Source organism: Protomyctophum bolini (assembly GCF_963924005.1).
Source record: "Protomyctophum bolini genome assembly, chromosome: 17".
NCBI lineage: Eukaryota > Metazoa > Chordata > Actinopteri > Myctophiformes > Myctophidae > Protomyctophum > Protomyctophum bolini.
Genome location: NC_137878.1, coordinates 29,703,276 through 29,722,744, shown reverse-complemented (window position 1 = coordinate 29,722,744; position 19,469 = coordinate 29,703,276). Strand labels below are relative to the sequence as shown.

The 19,469-nt window shown below is 42.9% G+C and overlaps 2 protein-coding genes across 2 annotated transcripts in view; one reads left to right on the top strand and one right to left on the bottom strand.

Moving 5' to 3' along the window:
* The window catches only part of epha10 (EPH receptor A10), a gene marked incomplete at both ends in the record, with an annotated part of 171,907 nt that extends 171,002 nt beyond the window's left edge, over positions 1-905 (bottom strand). The window contains one exon of the mRNA XM_080786983.1: positions 827-905. Coding sequence (XP_080643109.1) covers positions 827-905 — 79 coding nt within the window. The remainder of the gene's footprint in view (positions 1-826) is intronic.
* Positions 906-8,065: 7,160 nt separating this feature from the next.
* LOC308331705 (choline/ethanolamine transporter FLVCR1-like) lies at positions 8,066-9,424 on the top strand (the record flags this gene model as incomplete). Its single annotated transcript, XM_080787197.1, has 1 exon — positions 8,066-9,424. The coding sequence occupies one exon, from the start codon at positions 8,066-8,068 to the stop codon at positions 9,422-9,424; it is 1,359 nt and encodes a 452-aa protein (XP_080643323.1).
* Positions 9,425-19,469: the final 10,045 nt, after the last annotated feature.

Here is a 19,469-nt window from a genome sequence, read left to right as displayed (position 1 = left end):
CAGTTGCACTATAAGATACAGCAACAATGGCGTGGTGGTAGGCTATAGTAACCTATCAGCAGGAGCAGCAGACTGAACATTTGTTTTTGTTTTGTTTTTTGCTTTAACAATATTATTAACATTTTATCATGTGCTGGTCCGGATCATTTTGGTTCCAAACCAGCATGTAGGCTCAACAGCAGCACAAAAAACATCTCTACGAGACCATAATTATAACAAGCATTTCAAGTGCATTTTAATAAAGTAGCCTATGAGCTAAACAAGCATTATTGGAGGAGTCGTTTTTGCTTCCGTGAACACTGTTCTATAGTCTAATGATTATGTGAGGCTCAATTGCCCGAGTTCTTGTGACATGTCGATGTCGGTCATGTCACGTACTGTATACTTGCTCTCGTTAGAATGTAGCCAGCTGCCTCCAATAAACGTAATAAGCTTTTATTTGTTATAAGTTATCTTATTATCCCGTTGAGAACAGCGTGCTGTCTGTGCCATCTCAACACAGTTGCGTAAAAAACAGACACGACAACATGAATACAGGTTTTTGCAATATCGCCTCCTCCATAATTCCGGCAACAAATAGCCAGAAGTCGGCGAGGAGTCATTTGTAAGTTCACCAAAATAACCACCAGTCCAGCTGCACTACTCAAGACGGTAAACGGTAAACCGTGCACCTGCCCGCAATCACAGGAACAAGTCCAAACACGCTCCGAGTCGATGCCGCCTGCCGCGGACATCTCTCCCACTCTCTACTGTCACCGCGCTACGGTGTTTGGGAACGTTTTGGGGAACGCTTAAAAAACCCAAAACAAAAGAATATATCACATACCTTCTTCTGCGTGGCAGTCAGCAACTAGGTTCAGCGATAATATCCAAAGCACCAAATTCAGCGTTCCAAGAAGATCCATGTTTCTCTGAGCAGGTCCGCGGGGCTCTTTTTGTCATCTCTCTCCAGCCTGCGCCGCGACGCAGAAACACACACACGCACACACACACACACGCACACACACACACAAAGCAGTGAGGATAAAACTAGTGCCGACCGTCCTGGCAAGAGTATGGAGTGAGTCTGAGCGCCACGCCGTCTATTTCATATCTCGGGGGAGGGTTTTAGCGGCGAGATTGACACCGGGCGAGTGCAATAAGGTGGGAAGTTGAGTCGAGGGTACGAGAAGGTCGACCTATCATAGAGCCGCAGACTTTAAATCTACATTGCCAGGTAGCCTCGGTCCCAGCCTTAGTACAAGTTATTACTCAAATGCGAAGAGATGATTGCCAGGTGCCAGGTATCCAAAGACGAATGAGTAATCACTCAGAGTAAAACCATAGATTCAGGACTTAGGTAAAGTATAGTACAGTAACTATTAGACTGCATAGGCTTAGTTGTCTCTGGAATCATGCTGTAATATAATAGATACACTTGACACTTGCTTTGGCAATGTAAACGTATGTTTTCTCATGCCAATACAGCTCCTTTGAATTGATTAAATATATATATATTGATTGAAAACCTTATTTCAGACACAATGGTCCATAAACAAACAACATGTAAAAACACAACAGTAAATACAAAAACAACAACACAGAAATAGCCTATGTATCAGGCTATTTTCACTCCAGGCAGTCCTTGTCAATTAAAAACATATAAACATTGCCTCCAGTGTTTCCAGAAACATGATGAGAATACTGTGTCACTGTGTGATCCCTGTTAAGGCCATAATTAGTGCATTATTTGATTCCCTCAGTCTACACATGAATATATATATTATATATATATATATATATATATATATATATATATATATATATATATATATATATATATATATGTGTGTGTGTGTGTGTGTGTGTGTGTGTGTGTGTGTGTGTGTGTGTGTGTGTGTGTGTGTGTGTGTGTGTGTGTGTGTGTTATCTGCTATGGTGTTGATCCACTGACAGTGAAAACTTAACACTGGTTTCAACACAGCCATCTTTTGTGCTTCAGTATGTTGACAAGCTTCATGGAGGTGCTAATTTTCCTTTCCAGCTCAATTTGGCACCTGCCCACAGAGCCAAAACTACTAGTAACTGGTGTACTGACATTACTATGCTTAACTGACCAGACAACTGGCCTGACTTGAACCCCACAGAGAATCTAGGTTGTATTGTCAAGAGGAAGGTGTCCATCTCTAATTACTTGAGATGAACCTGTATATGTGTACACACACACACACACACACACACACACACACACACACACACACACACACACACACACACACACACACACACACACACACACACACACACACACACACACACACACACACACACACACACACACACACACACACACACACACACACACACACACACACACACACACACACACACACACACACACACACACACACACACACACACACACACACCATAGCCAGGCCAAATGCGGTCAGTTTGTCAAAGTGATTTGTTTGATCAGTTCATTAATTTATTCATGTGAGGCAATGTCACTCACTATTAAAAATGTAACTTGACAGTGTAAGCTTGGACAAGCCTGGCTACCCGGTCACATTTGGATTCGTACCAATTAAGTAGCATAATTATAAGTCTTTATGAAATAGAAAAAGATCTACTGTCTGACCTGATTGCTATTTAATTGAAAACACTAAAGGCTATTTATTTATTTCTCTCTTTTAAGAGAACTGATCACATTCCATAGATTATTGCTTTTTCCATTGCTGTTGAGACAAGAGACTGGTAAATCAAAAACATGGGTTTCAGGGTTTTGCATTGTATAGCCTGTACATGTCTGTATGTCTTGATAGCACAATCTCTCCCATTCTGTCTCTGTTGCTCTCTCACTCTTACACACTCACACTGCAAGTGATGCTGCAAATGTCATGCGTATTGAGCTTATTGATAGTCAGTCAGCCTAAATTGATCATTCTCTGAGTTTAGCTTAGAGGGCAATATAGTATGTGATACACAAGAGAGATAACATTTCAGCAAAGAGGAAAAACTAGTCAAGTGAAAACAGGTTGAATATCCACTGTTCAGAATCAATGAAAGCCTTTTCTCCATGACAGCTTAAGGGAGCGAGGTGCTGAGGACTTATAAAATGTCTTTTCATTTCTGATGATCTATTCTCTTTTTATTAAAGATGAACACCTCATATCTCCCGCGATACCTTTTCAGCACTAAGCACATTTTCTGAATCAAAAGTATAATAGGAACTGCATACAAGACACAAAGAATAATGCTTATATCTCTGCCTTTTAAAGTAGGAGACGATTCAAGTTTAGATCAAAGATGTGACTTTATCAAGAGGATGTTTTAAAGCCATCTCTGCTTTGCTCTATTTGATATACTTCAGTGGAGAGACTATTAAAAAAACCATGGTTGAGCCCTCATAGTGCCCCATGGATGTGTCATTTTAGCACTCAGCTTACATTGGTATGTTTTTACTGGCAGGAGATAATCTCTTTTTACTATGTGGCTCTGTAGGAGGCTATTATAGGCTGGACCAATCAGTGCCAAGGAGTATGTGTTTTGTATTTTTGGAAATATTTAACTTTAATTAGATATCAGAAGTCGATGAGGGTCAGGCGGGCTGAAATCTTGCCCAAATTGGGAGCCATTCGGCATAAAACGTTCTAGATGTCTGACTCACAGACTGGCCACATGAAGCCTGCACCCCATGGGAACAACGCCATTGTTTGGCCCCATAATGTTTTATTACCATGGCCTAAAGCATGGCAGGAACATTATACAGTACAATGTCAATATGTCATTGTCTAGCAGCTCCATCCATGGCCATAATTGGGCATAAACAAAAAACATAGTACGGGAAACAAGTCAGAGACATTGTAATCAATAATTTATCCTGCAGTGACTACTTCCCGTTATAGAGATTTCAAATTAACTGATATACCGCTACAACAATACATAACTTTAACAAAAGATAAAGGTGCCAAGAAGTTCACTGCAAGTTGATTTGCATATTGTACTGTAACCCAAACCCCCTCCAGACAATGGATTAAACTGCCATTATATGGTCCTTCAAAAAAGGTTCAAATGTTTGGTTCTTTAAGCAGATGTCAAAATGTGAATGCCTCAATGCTCAATTGACAAGACATGATGTTGAGTGCAGCTAAAAGGAAATGAAAGGTACTATGTTTACCCAGGGTAACTGGACTAAGCTCAGCCAGGCCCTGCTCATAGAAGATTTCATGGTAGGGGTTCAATGCCTTGTGACCTTGTCCAAGGGCACTTCAGTGGTGGTAATTTTAACGTGCCGGTCCGGGGATACGAACTAGCGACCTTCCGATATCAAGACCGCTGCACATGTCCTGACTGCAATGAGACTTATTGGCCAAAAGCAAACATCTCCTTAAAAACATAATAAACTGTGAAAATAGTTTAATGATATTGAGCTTCTGTCGGCAGCTCTTTTTGATATACCACTGGCCTAGGCTATCTAGCAACTTTTCAAACTTTAATGACATGTTAATGAAAAGGCAGCAGCACAGCAAATGTTCTCCTTAAGCAAGCCCTGCATCCGGCAGGACATAAAAACAGCTCTGCAATAAATGTAATACGGCACACTCAAATGCACCACACGCACACACAGACACAATAATTAAGCAGTGTGTCCCCTACTCCCCTTTGCTGTCACTCGGCCCACAAGGAAGCCACAGTGAAGTTCAGTGACTCCCTTGATCTCACTCAGCCCACCGTCCCGTAACGATTGTTTGGACACATCGCCATTGTTATAATTCAACCTCCCACTTCTTCCTCCTACTCTTTCTCAAATTCACAAGCCCACGTATGTACCCCGCCCACACCCACACACACACACACACACACACACACACACACACACACACACACACACACACACACACACACACACACACACACACACACACACACACACACACACACACACACACACACACACACACAGATTATGGGCCATCAGTGTGTTGATCTCCTCCCCAGTAGGGCGGCTGGTGGCATTAGCTGTGGGAGCCGATGAACATGTTCATCTGTCCTCCACTGTATGTCCTCCCCTCTGTCCCTCCTGCTCATTCCTCTTGTCTCTTCCTCGGTTTCTAGTACAGTAATGTATACAGGCTCTATCTTATACTCATACAGTATGTCATGTACGTATACATGTATGTGTACTGTAGACCTATTTGCTTTGTTTGTTGAGGAAGGGGATTGATTTTGGCATGTAATGTTTATCCTGGTGTGTTGTGCTGCTGTGTGTGTGCTCTCATGCTTCATGACACCATTATGTGTTGTTTATCTTTTCCATTCTCTCTTCAGCACGCACACACACACACACACACATACACCTGTCCTCCCACTGATGTTTGTGGCTGAGCTGCTAACACAGAACCTGCTGCAGCCTGTTTGTTCGCATTATTGATTTAAAACACAATGACCAGGCCAAGGCAAAATAGATGTGAATCACAGCCTGATAGTGACTGCACGAATGTCACATGTGCGTGCGTGCGTGCGTGCGTGCGTGCGTGCGTGCGTGCGTGCGTGCGTGCGTGCGTGCGTGCACCATACAGCACAACACAATTTTGGCTATACTCTCTGATAAACTCTCCCAAATAAACTAACAGTCTCAAAAACACACTGCGACAAATTCATGCAGAGGATACCCCTGAATAGCTCCTCACTTAAAGAAGACCTAAAGAGCTGGAGGGACGTTAGCACTTGACCTTTTCCCTGGCAGATTTTACCATTCATGCAACATGTCAAAGAGGAAAAATGGGAACACTATATGCATGCACCATGATGCATGATTCCATGCAAGCGAAGTGTGCGTGCACGTGTGTTTTAGGGAAGACGCTATTATCGGAGGAGAGCTTGTTTCACTGTTGAGCCAGACAGCGCACCCACACGCAAGTCACGGTATAACGTTTCATTTTATACTCTGTCGAACAACGGTGTCATCATGTGACGGCTGAGCTTGTAGATTGGCTATAGCTTCAACACACATTCCGACATACGACTATGTTTAAATCAGAGCAGAGGGAAGACGAGAGCAAGGAGTAGCAGAGCGAGAGGGGTGAGGGAGGGAGGGTGTTTGATGACAGTGGGCTCCAAGTCCCAGCTGTACTGTAGCAGAGCTGTATTATTCCCCAGATGGGACCCTGTAAAGGCTGCTGGCGGAAAAGGTGTTAATGTGTCACTTTGAGAGACATAGCCAGACAGATACACACATACACATGCACGCACAGGACTCACATACTCACGCAGGCATGCATGCATATACTGTACTTTACATAAAAGTACACACAATAGTGTAGTTGTGACATATACTCCGTCCCCACACCCTCCCCCAGTTACGCATGTGGGCGCATGCACGCACGCACACACACAGTGGTGATATTAGTTTTTTAAATGTGTTGCTTTAAATCACACCTTGCTCAGAGCCTCAGACACAGCAGTGGTGACAATAATAGATACAGTGGTTTAAAATGGGTCAAAGGAGTGGCCATCATATATGTTCTATTCAGATGAGTGCTAAGAGAATGAGCGCTCGTTTCATGAGGTGATTAGCCACCGCGCGTTAATCACAGACATTCCATAATGAAATGAGATAGGCTCTAACAATATCACCGGACAGACTGTTTATTGCCTTCATTAGTATTTCTATAACAGCCTGTTAGATTGTGATTTGTATGTAGCTTTATTGCAATCACTTTTCTTTTATTAATACAAATTAGATAATTATCACCACGTGGGATACATTTTGCAATCATATTTTAAATTGTCTCCAGAAGTGAGATTAGTAAGATTACGCTATACTGTATGGTGGAGGACGTTTGTAAGCCACACCACAGTTTAGAGGGTGACAGGTCATAAGTGTGCAACGGATTCAAACTTATGACATTGGAAGCGGTTGGTAACCGTTCTACTCCACTGAGCTTGTGAGGATAGCATTTTTATTTATATGCTTACCTTTTTTATAGGGATGAGCGCTCATACTGTAGGTGTCCAGGTAGGAGATCCTGAGAATTATACGATGCAGAGCCCACAAAGAACTGTCACTGGCTAATGAGTCCTACTGTTGTAATTAGTTCCAGTGCCATCAATTGGTCGTTCTTCCTGGAGTCACAGCGATGACCTGCAGGTCAAAAGCATGATTTAGTCACATCAAAAATAATGATGACTGTAATTGTGGTGATATTGCTTTGGATGTGGAGCTTTTACATGGGACATTTACATGATGTATGTTGAATTAAAAATATATATTTAAAACGTGTTTAAAAAAATGCATGAAAGTACTACTTTGGTCTCATATGCACAAGAAATGCAGTTATGGACAAACAGATAAAGACATAGGTAAACAAAGACACAGACAGACAGGTAATTTTTTTAAATTTAAAGAAGAATTTAAACTAGCGACTAGAAGCAATGAAGCATACATTATTTATGACAAGGTTTACTAAAATAATAAAATCAAGTGTGACATTATTAGTTTGTGTTTGTACGTATGTATATGTAACCTGAAAATGTATAAATACAATTGTAAAAATCACACCCATGTGAAATGAGGGGCGCTCTTATCATCGTACGTCATTATGACAAAAACATATCCTGCAACCATGCAGGAGGGGGGAAATAGCGACACCTTCTAGGGCCTAGAAGGTGGGCCTTATATGCAATTGGCCGTGGACCCCCATCTCAAAATATGTTGTTCCAGGGACCCCCCAGAAGCCTGTGTGGAACTCCATATTTGGACAAAACTGACACCTCACAATAAACTATTTGATGACGTAACATTCAGCGGCTCAGCCTAAAAGCTGACTACACACGGTGTGAGGACCATAAGAAGAAATCTGTATTTGTGGCAAAAAGTTGTTGAAATGAGGCATGTGTGTTGTGCGCAGTAGCCAAACCGGTTACCCGGTGAGGTCATCCACAGCCACACGTGTATCTCCCCGTCCAGTTACGGTCTAGGTCTACCGTAACTGGACGGTAGGGACTCCCTATAGCCCACCTGAGCAATTCAGACTCAATTAAGGTTCTGGAGAAGATCTCACAACCAGAAGATAAAGAGGAGATGAGTAGCGTAGGAGAGGCAGGATGCAATGAGAAAAGTAAGGAAACCAGACTGTACTGGTGTCGCTTCGCCATCCTGGCAGTTTTCAGTTTGAATTCATTTGTCAACGGTTTCCAGTGGATCCAATACGGTATCATCAATAATATCTTCACCCACTACTATGGCGTGACCAGCAACCAGGTGGACTGGCTGTCTATAGTCTACATGGTTGCCTACATCCCACTCATCTTCCCTGCTGCATGGCTGCTTAATAAGAAGGGCTTGAGACTAACAGCACTGCTGGGGGCGGTGTTGAACTGTCTCGGGGCCTGGCTGAAGTGCGCCAGTGTACACCCTGATCGCTTTTCCGTGACCATGCTGGCACAGATCATATGTGCCTGTGCCCAAGTATTTATTCTCGGCCTGCCGTCCCACATCGCCTCGGTCTGGTTTGGTCCCAAAGAGGTATCGACAGCGTGTGCTACGGCCGTGCTTGGGAATCAGTTGGGCTCAGCTGTAGGTTTTTTGCTGCCACCCGTCTTGGTTCCCAACACTCCGGAGGACCTTGGGGAAATGGGAAACAACATCAGCATCATGTTCTATGGCACTGCCATTGTCTCCACGTTCCTCCTCATACTCACCGTCATAGTGATAAAGGACCGCCCCCCGCTGCCGCCCAGCCATGCTCAAGCTGTGCTGCCAGATAATCCTCCAGAGGACTACTCTTATAAAGGATCAATAGTCAACCTCTTCAAAAACAAGGCTTTCACACTATTACTCATCAGCTATGGAATAATGACTGGCTCCTTCTACTCCATATCTACCATTCTTAACCAGATGGTCGTGGCTTGCTTTGAGGACCAGGAGTTGAATGCAGGGCGTATTGGATTGACTCTGGTCGTAGCTGGCATGGTGGGGTCCATCATCTGTGGCCTCTGGCTGGACTACACCAAGACATACAAGTTGACCACTCTGATAGTGTACTTCCTGTCATTTTTGAGCATGCTGGTGTTCACCTTCACTCTGCACTTCAGCAACATCTACGTGGTCTTCCTCACCGCCGGAGTACTTGGTTTCTTCATAACCGGCTACATCCCTCTGGGCTTTGAGTTTGGAGTGGAGATCACCTATCCTGAATCTGAAGGAACCTCCACGGGTCTCCTCAATGCTTTTGCTCAGCTCTTTGGAATTATCTTCACACTGATCCAAGGCAGACTGACGACAGACTACAACCCTCTGGCTGGAAACCTTTTCCTCTGTGCCTGGATATTACTGGGAATGGTACTCACAGCCTTGATCAAATCGGAACTGAAACGACACAACATCAACATAAAAGCAGACTGCAAACACTTGCAAATCCCAATTGAGTGCCATGCATGAGGAGAGTCCTTCTGAGACGTGGAGATGCTCGCCCGAGCCTACGAATATGGAATATTGTATGATCAAATAATCAGGGACCAACTGACAGAAGGCACAGCGTGCGACAGAACACGGGAGAAGCTGCTAATGGAGCCTGATGCAATCAAAATGTTGTTGGAAGCGCAGTGACTGCAGACCCCACAGGATGAAACTGAACCACATGAACGAAAACGAGTAAGACGTTTGCACACCTACAATGTGACAGGTGCGTAAGAGAAGAAAATAAGGGTTTTTATTCAGAAACACTGAACGCTAAATTCACTTTCGTAAATTCACTTTAAAGACTTTTTTCTGAACTCTCTACTTTCATTAACATTTTCATAATTGTTTCTTTTTTATGTCTCCATTTGCCAGACAACATACAGTAGCTTATACATAGTTTTTTCCTCCTTTATTTTCCTCCCGTCTTTTTTCTCGTTCAAGGACAGATTCGAGGAGGCAGGCTTATGGAGCTTGATGCGTTTATTATTTTCTGCACTGCATTTTGCTAATTATGTACCTTGAAACTGTTCACCTGTTTTTGATTACAAGTGTTGCTAACCATGCATAATAGATTGCACATGACAGTTTAACTAACCAGAAATGTCATTTGGTGGAGTGACCTGATTGATCCACCGTAGGTTGGACAGCCTACTCACGACTTACATTTATCCCAGTTTACACTACTAGATAGATAGATAGATAGATAGATAGATAGATAGATAGATAGATAGATAGATAGATAGATAGATAGATAGATAGATAGATAGATACCAACAAGTCGCTGGATTCCTAAAGTAACCTAAGTAAATTGTGCTTAAACGGTAAAACCTAACCGTAACCTCAGTAAAACTGTGCCGAAACCTAACCCTATTCCTAAACTTAACCCCAGTAAAACTATGCCTAACTCCATACTTATTTCTAACCTTATCCTCAGTAAAACAAAATAAAGAGTCCTTCTGATCTTGTCTTCCTTGGCCTACAGACTGTAAAGTTGGATGCCGATGGCTCCCGTAGCTTGTAAGATTTAAGTGATGGACAGAAGTTTAGAGAGAGATCTGGGAGGGAAAAACCAGGAAAGCAAAGAACCCATAAATTTGTACCCTTTCAGAGTTATATTAACACTCAGGACTTTACTGTGTAACGTTACGTTCAAGCTGACCACCAAGTATCCATGTGGCAGTTTGCAGATAAGGGCCGAGCCTCAGTAATCAGAGAATACAAAGTGTGATCATCTGCAGCGTGCTACGATACCCGACACCATCTCAGCCCGCCACGTTTCGCGGCCGCAGCATGCCGGGTTCCAAAGCAACGCGCTCGGCGGGATCCAATCCGATATGCATTTGCAAAAAGGTTCCTATTCCTTTCTGCCACCTCCGCTTTAAAATATAAACACACGTATACATGTACTGTATGCTGAACATCTTCTGATAAAGTTCAATTACACAGGTTTACGCAGATTGCATTGGTTTCTTTGGTGAGTGCCTGTCACGTGTATGCATGTGGTGGTGGTACTTAATTGTATTTGTGTGCGTGCAGTTTGTGTGCACGTGTGTGTGCGTTCATGCGTGCTTGGTAGAATACACTGTGCAGGTAATGGGAGCTTAGGCCGGTAACACAACTGTTTCCAATGTATAGAAATGACTTCAGACATATAGCAAAGGAAATGGTGCAACTGTGACTATCTCTCTTCCTCACACCCCTCTTCATTATTCCCCCATTCTCTGTGCTTCTTTCCACATTTCTCTCCCTCCCTCCTTGTCCAATCGTTCCACTCCTTTCGCCCACCCTTTCTATAGAGACGAACTGGTCTCAATAGAATCAAGTTAAGGCACTACTTGAAGATGCAACACATACAGTATAAGCGACTGTACTTGTTTTGTATACAGTGGTCATGTTGTACACATGCAGGGCATCCTTGCAAAAGAGAGGTCTTCCCTGATTAAATAAAGGTCGATAACTTGTCTACCTGTGCTTACTTTTACTGGTCTCTTTTTCCTCCTTAAAGGATGGGTTGCCAATTTCAGCCAAGGGTATAGGCCTACCCATTAATCAGCATAAATTCTTTATAGTACTGTATGTTCCAGTTCCAGTTTTGTCGGCTCATTTCATTGAGTCATCACTTCCTATTGCACTTGTTTAATCTGTGAGTTCTCTCTCCTGATCGGATACAAAATGTATTTTCTGTTTACTTAAAGAGCTGGAGAGACATGGAGGCTATATTGGACTATAGAGCTATTTAACACAAAATTTAACAAAGAAATATCACTTTTGTCCGTCCGTCCGTCCGTCCGTCCGTCCGTCCGTCCGTCCATCCATCCGCCCGTCCATCCTTCCTTCCTTCCTTCTTTCCTTCCGACCAATGCAAGCATGCCCATCAGTATCTTGCACCGTGGTCCCAAATCATGTCCGAAAGGGCTGCACATATAAAAACAAAAGCATAATTAAAACAAGTAACAATGAATAAATACATATACATGCGGACACGCACCCACACACAAGACCTCTTGCATTAATACGAGTAACAATGAATAAATACATACACGCACCCACACACAAGGGCTCTGCACAGTTTGCAGTAAAAAAAATGGACACGCTTTGTCTGTGAGATGTAGTCCTACAGCATGTGCTGCAGCAACTAACTGTGATATGCATATACGAGAGGCAAAGTAAAAAGGTCACGTGAAGGTTAACCTTTACTAAAACACACTGTGGTTCGCTCCACCATTACAGCGAAAACAGCGTGGGCTACGTTGGGAAACGAGCCAAAAGCCTGAACCTTCGACACTGCAAAAGTTCAAACCCAACTTTTGTTGGCTTTGTTTCAGGGCATACAAAACATGCACAACCACATGCACAGCAACATGCACAACAGACAGGGCATCCGATTTTTATCAGATTCTATCGTAACCTTTAGTCATGTCTTGGGATGTGCATTTTTCTCAGCGAGAGAGGGGGGGGGGCAGGGAAAAAATCAATTGGGGGAAAGTATGAGAGCAAGAGGGTGAGTGAAAGGAGAGGGAGGCAGGGGGAGTATAGCAAGAGTGAAAAATGTGTTGATTTGTCAGCATGGGCTGGATGTCTCCGGAGACACCAATGAGAATTCATCATGAGAGATAAATTGCTTTGCGGTGGTGTTCTCCCTCCCTCCCTCCCTCCCTCCGTGTGTGTGTGTGTGTGTGTGTGTGTGTGTGTGTGTGTGTGTGTGTGTGTGTGTGTGTGTGTGTGTGTGTGTGTGTGTGTGTGTGTGTGTGTGTGTGTGTGTGTGTGTGTGTGTGTGTGTGTGTGTGTGTGTGTGTGTGTGTGTGTGTGTGTGTGTGTGTGTGTGCGCGCGCACAAATGTGCGTGTGATGTGCGTGCGTGTGTGTGCGAACACGTGATCTCTCATCATGTGTTGCATTCAAAACATACATGTAAATTAGGCATACAGCATATCCCTCCACTTGAAATGAAATGAATGGCATGTGTGTGAAAGCATTCTGTGGACCAGCTCCAGTACATGGTTACCTCTGTGGCAGCGGTGACAGTATAATTACGTTATCGATTGCTTATAACCTCTACTTTACTTATAGTATATACAATAATAACATCCACTGATGGATAGTATTCCCTTTACCCTAATTTGTAAACATACAAAGGCCTGCCCTGCAGCAGTTTATCACCGTCTGAAACCCTGTGTGTGAAAGAAAGCAATGATGAATAGATTGTGTAGTGCACTGGAAACCTAGGACCTGAATTTAGGCCAGGTGCTGCAGGACATCAAGGCAAGAATCAAAAAGGTGGTTAAAACATGATACGCACACTGGTTTTAAAGCTCCCTGTATAACGTGAGGTTAACTGTATAGCCTAGGCCCTATAAACAGTATACAATGACACATTCTATGTGCAACATACTTAAACATTTCCAAGTATGACAATTGTGTCGATGCCATCAATTCAACAGTGGACACAAGGTTCAGCCTCACTGCACACACATGTTACAGCGTGTCATGTGGCATGTTGTATATTTAAGCAGTGAGCCTCTGCAGGACATTATGGTGTGGCAATTAACTGTGAGTCATGCCAAGATGAGGTACGGTACATTTCTTACATCTCTGCTAATGTAATTAAGACACTGTGGATTGTCTGTCCACAGTAGTCATGGTGACATGATGGAGGAAATCTGTGTGGCGGCTGTATGTGGTGCATGTTTCACAGCTGTAGAGGAGGGTGGTGATGCAGACAGTAACCTTGACACTAACCTTGGTGTGCAGGTGGAGGTTGTTGTTCTGGAAGACCCGGCGCCGTAGTCTCCCAAAGGCCACCGAAGCCTGCTTGTCCTGGTTCTGAATTTCACACACACACACACACACACACACACACACACACACACACACACACACACACACACACACACACACACACACACACACACAATAGTAAAAGTAGCAAGAATTAATTTAAATATAAAGTTGACAGCCATATACATCTTCTGTTCCGGCTGGGCCTTCCCCGGCTGCCGTGTTTCTGGTTGCTTCCTCCGTTTCTTCTCTCTTTCTCTACAGTATCTCTGTGTGTGTCTGGGGCGTGGCGCTAAGGTTCCCTTCCTGCTGCCAGTCGATGTGTGCACCTGCGAGTAAAACACACCTATCAAGCTCTTGGAGTTTATATACTGCAATCTCTTACACTCCAGTCTTTGTCAGACCATTCAATCCGCCAACGTGGTACTAAAGTTACTGTCTGTTAAGTCCAAGTTCTCTGTCACTACTTGTGTTGCCTGAACTTAGTTTGACTCTGTGTTTTCCTGTGCCTCAGGTTCAACTCCAGTTGTTGTCTCTGCTTGCCTGCCTTGCTCCGCATCCCTCCAGCCTGCCTGCCTCACTCAGTGTCTAGCCAGCCAGCCCACAGGCAGCTCTCTCTGCCTGCCTCGCTCCAATTATTCAGGCTCTGCTCATCACCTTAACTACTGCACAATATATCCGTATTTGTAGAGTTGAAAGCTGTGTGCCTGTCTGAGTACTGATTTTCCTCACACTGACCCTCATTTATCAAAGTGGTGTAGACCAAAAGAAACGAGCCTACGGTGAGAAAACCAAAATTATTCGCATATCATTCCGTCGTGACTTTGACGTTTGACGTGCAAAGCTCACATCTGGTCTGAGCTCGTGTCAGCTTTGTGGACAGCCGTGTTTCCATCGTAGACATGCATGCGGAGCAGCATTGTCTGGAGTATCCACTCCAAAATGTACTGTATATTGGCGCTGTCGGGCGGAAACCACCTAACTCTTATTTTATTTTATATTTTCATAACTCAACGCTATTATAAACCCTTTATGTCTCTGTGCTGGTTAAAAAATATTGAACCAATGAAAAGTATTGAAAAGCGCTTCTGAAACCTAACTGTGTGTAAAAACAACTAACTCCACCCCTCTCCCCTGGTCATTTTCAGCCATGAGATGTATCAAAGCTCCTCAGACCTTAAAGGACCACTTCATCACTTTTCATATCTTCATATAATTGGTCCTCACTAATAATCATGAAAAAATGGCGCATTTTCTTTCTACTCGGTCTGTGTCTCATTGGAGGGCTGTGGGCAGTTCAGAAACCGTCCTCCAGTGACATCATCGATGGGGAATACAAGCTAATAGAAACTGCAGGCTTTCTAGTCCTGAAAAGTTGCAATGCGAAAATGGAAGCCATCGTTCTCACGATAATCTAAACATTTTTGTAAAACAATCTTCACTGGAGGACGGTTTCTAAACTGCCCACAGCCCTCCTATGAGACACAGATTGAGTAGAAAAAATCATGCCATTTTATCATGATTATTAGTGAGGATAGGATAGTGAAGATAGGTTGAAAAGTGGTGAAGTGGTCCTTTAATGTACGGTAGAATTGGTTGTAGAATCGCTTGATAAATCCTACTTGGATTTGAGCCTAAGATCATTCCTGGGCTAAATAATAACTATTAACCTTGTTTGTACACTCCATTGATAAATGAGGGCCACTGTCTTTCTATCTATCTATCTATCTATACACACACACACACACACACACACACACACACACACACACACACACACACACACACACACACACACACACACACACACACACACACACACACACACACACACACACACACACACACACACACGCTAGCTCGCAGTGGCACAACCTTTGGCCTGTGATGATTATGAGAGAGGGGGGAAAAGGGGGTCTGTATCTGGTTCAAAACGTTTTCATCGCTCTTTGTTTAGGGCTTACTGTCGGATGATGAAGCCAGGGAATTGCCCTAAAATTGCTTCTAAAATTGGTTCTCAAAAGACAAATGCATATGAATGCAAAGCCTGGAGGATGCCTGAAACCTGGATCAAAAGGAACCACTTACAAACCAATCTGGTATCGGTAGACCTCCACGGATTGAACTTCAGTGGTGAGGTATTCTTACTGGTTATCTTCAAGCTTCATTCATTCATACCAGATCTGTTTTTTTTTTTTTTTTTTCATTTCCAGAGCAAAAAGTATTTACCAGAGGAAGATTATAGTCAATACTTTGGTACAGACAAGCCTTTAAAATGCTGTTCAAATCTCTGGTTGTCAGAGTTTTTCGTTTCTTTGATGACTGACACTGTATTACTACTTTTTTCAAGATTTGTTTTAGGCTTTTCTGCCTTTTTTGTACAAGTGAAGTTATACAGGAAAGAGAGAGAGATGGGGAGAGTCATGCAGCAAAGGTCGTCATGAACGGGACTCGAACACATAACGCGCTGTCAGGCCAGAGCCTATTATGTGACATGCACATGGACCGCTAGGCCAGCGGGTGCCCCATACAAATGATTTCTTTATGGCAGTTTTCTTCTTTGTACCTAATATGGTGATTCGTCTGAAACCAATGATGCAGTCGGAGGAACCTGGCAGCTGCTCTGCCGAAGAGCAAGAATAGAAACACAGTTCACTGATTTGGGTGAACTTCATTTAATATGAACTGCCTTGACACTCCATCTACAGAACATGAGTCATCTAATCTCTGTACTTAGAAGCCTATAAAAGTGGTGTACTGTATATAATAGCATTTTTACCCTCATCTAAAAGCCTGTTTAGACCTCCTGCTTTGGCCTGTCAGTCACTAATGGGAAGCTGAAGAGTCATTATAGGTTTCGTGTTGACATTATCCACCACTTCTACTTCAAGTTACACTTTATTCATAGCTGCAAGATAAGAAGCTGAGTCAACATCCCTCACCCCCACCCACAAGCACCATGCATCTGCACAGACGCCGGCGTTCAATTTTGCTGCGACAACAGCACTATTTGCATAATTGATTACCCTTACACGGAGGGAGCAGAGTACAAACAGAGAAGAAGAGCAAACAGTATGATGACAAAACTCTGGTGGTGAGAGGATGCTGCATCGTCTGAAAGATTAATACGTGACGTGGGGTGAGCGGGCCAGAGGATGAACAGCTAAGCGCATGCTAATGTACAGCAGAATATTCATGGCATCCGATCGGGGTGCCCTCTCCCCAGGATTCTCTGGAGGCATGCAGCATGTGAATGAAGAAGTGTTCCTCCCAACTTATTTGGCTGAACTTTCACTACCCTCGGTTGGAAATTAAATATGTAGGAGTGTATGAATATGGTTTTTCAGAATGCAGCAGCATCTTCACTTGGAGTAAGCAGGAAACAACTGCAGTGATGTCACAGCACAGAAATGTGGGGAGAAATGAATTGGCATAATGACTAAATTTGGGAGAAAAAGGGTGTACAAAAGATATCCAAGGAATCTGATGCCCTCAATCAGCGAGCAATGCATCAAAATAAACTGAAGTCATTCCATTCCCATGAAAGGACAATGAACCGTAAGAAGTAATCTTATTTCAACATACTGGAGACTGGAAGTAACGGTTGTTGCAATGTTGCATGCATCTGAAGATTGTGTGTAGAGATTACAATGTTGTGCAGAGTTGATTTGATTTTGTAGAGGCTTAATGGTGTGATATGGTATGCGTAGATTGCAGAGATATAATTAGGATTACAATCTTCAAGCAGACAAAAAATGGGAACGAATACATTAATGATGCACACGATAAACCGATTATCCAGCTCACCTTTTGTTTAAATGGTAAATGGTGCATTTATATAGCGCCTTTATCCAAGGCGCTTTACATAGATTGTGCATTACATTCACCCATTCACACACATTCATACACCGATTGCGGCGGAAGCCATGCAAGGTACCAACCAGTTTCAAGATTACCTATATTTGTTCATTTGCACATTTTGGGATATACATTTTTGTAGGATAAATAATGATGTATTAAATAGTAATAATAATAAAGTGAACAGATGAGTGATCTATAGTACTATCATTTAATTCCCAAGTTGTTGCCAAACTAGATAACTAGCGGAAACAACTGCAGGGTTTAGGATCATTCTGTGAGAAAAGACAAGCTTTATTGTACAGTGCATGATGTGGCAAGTAGTGAAAAATCAACTCCTTCCGATTTCCCGGAGTTTCACAGTTGGCAAGGTGCTACATGTGTATCCGCGGGACATCTGTGCCCTCTGAGCTGAAGTATTTTCAGCTGCCAGACTCACGGTGAACAGGCTGCACAGACATTAGAAATATTTCCAAAAATCAGTACACAGTAGATGTCTGTTGATTGGAAAGGCTGGCCTTTGTTTTGTAAGTCATTCTAACTATTATTACTACTCGGGAACGATGCAAGTCGGGAACCAAGTTGGAAATGCATGCCACCACCATGGTTGAAATCTTAAAAAATGCCCTTGTACATGGGGACAGGACCTGGATTTCTTCGATGCAGCCTACTCTTTCCTTGACCTTGATTGTGACCTTGACTTTTGATCATACTACTGATCATTCCCTCCAAGCTTTCTCAAATTATGTTGCTAACAAACAACAAACACATGCAAACATGAGTGATTACAATACCTTGCCACAATTTGCAGCATTAAGAGTATTAAACAGAAACCTCTAGAAGAACACAGTAATTGAAAATTACAATCTTAATTGAATAATATGCGTTTTGTCAATGCGCATCAAGTGTCGGATCGTTGAATCTCTTGTTATAATTACTCTCTCTAGACTACTTACTGTACACACAAGTTAATTTGCCTAACACAGGGATGTGTGTATGTGTGTGTGTGTGTGTGTGTGTGTGTGTGTGTGTGTGTGTGTGTGTGTGTGTGTGTGTGTGTGTGTGTGTGTGTCCATACATGTATTCTAGAGAACAAGAGTTTTACAGGTTGCTCTCTACCCACGCTGACTATCTGACTCTCGACTCACATTCAGAAATTCACTCTCCCTCCCACTCTCTTCTCAACACGTTTTCCCTCTCGTTTACTTACTTGCCCTCTCCCTTTCAGACAAACACATACATGCATTGCATGCACACACGCACACACGCCGCACTCATATACATACACGCTTGTATCACTACAGACTGTATTTATGGACATAAAATGTTCTTTGTCGATTTTGAGGCTTGATTTAGAAAGTGTCCAGGGATAGTCAGAACGGTGGACATGGCTCTTGTCTGAAGTTGTCTTCATGTTTTTATGCATTATGTCATTATGTCATCATGTCATTTTTTTTTTTTTTTCTGTGTCAAATGTGTATATTATGTGTTGCATACATGGCTGTTGAGTCGCAAGACAAATTTCAATGAGAGCTGAATAAAGTAATATTGTATGGTAAAAGAAAATGTTTTTGTAACAATAAACGAAAAGCCGAAAATAGCAGATCTACAAGCTTGCAGATTGGCTATTGTTGGTACACGACGCCAACATTTTTCTGGTCCCCACAATGTGTATTATTTCTCAAATTCTACTATACTTGTGAGGACATATGGCCCTCACAAGTAGAGTAACAGCCCACACACATGCAGTGACACGCACGCACACGCACACACGCACACGCACACACACACACACACACACACACACACACACACACACACACACACACAGAGAGTTGAGCCAGAAGGCAAAGCTCTCTGTCTACCGAGCAATCTTCGTTCCTACTCTC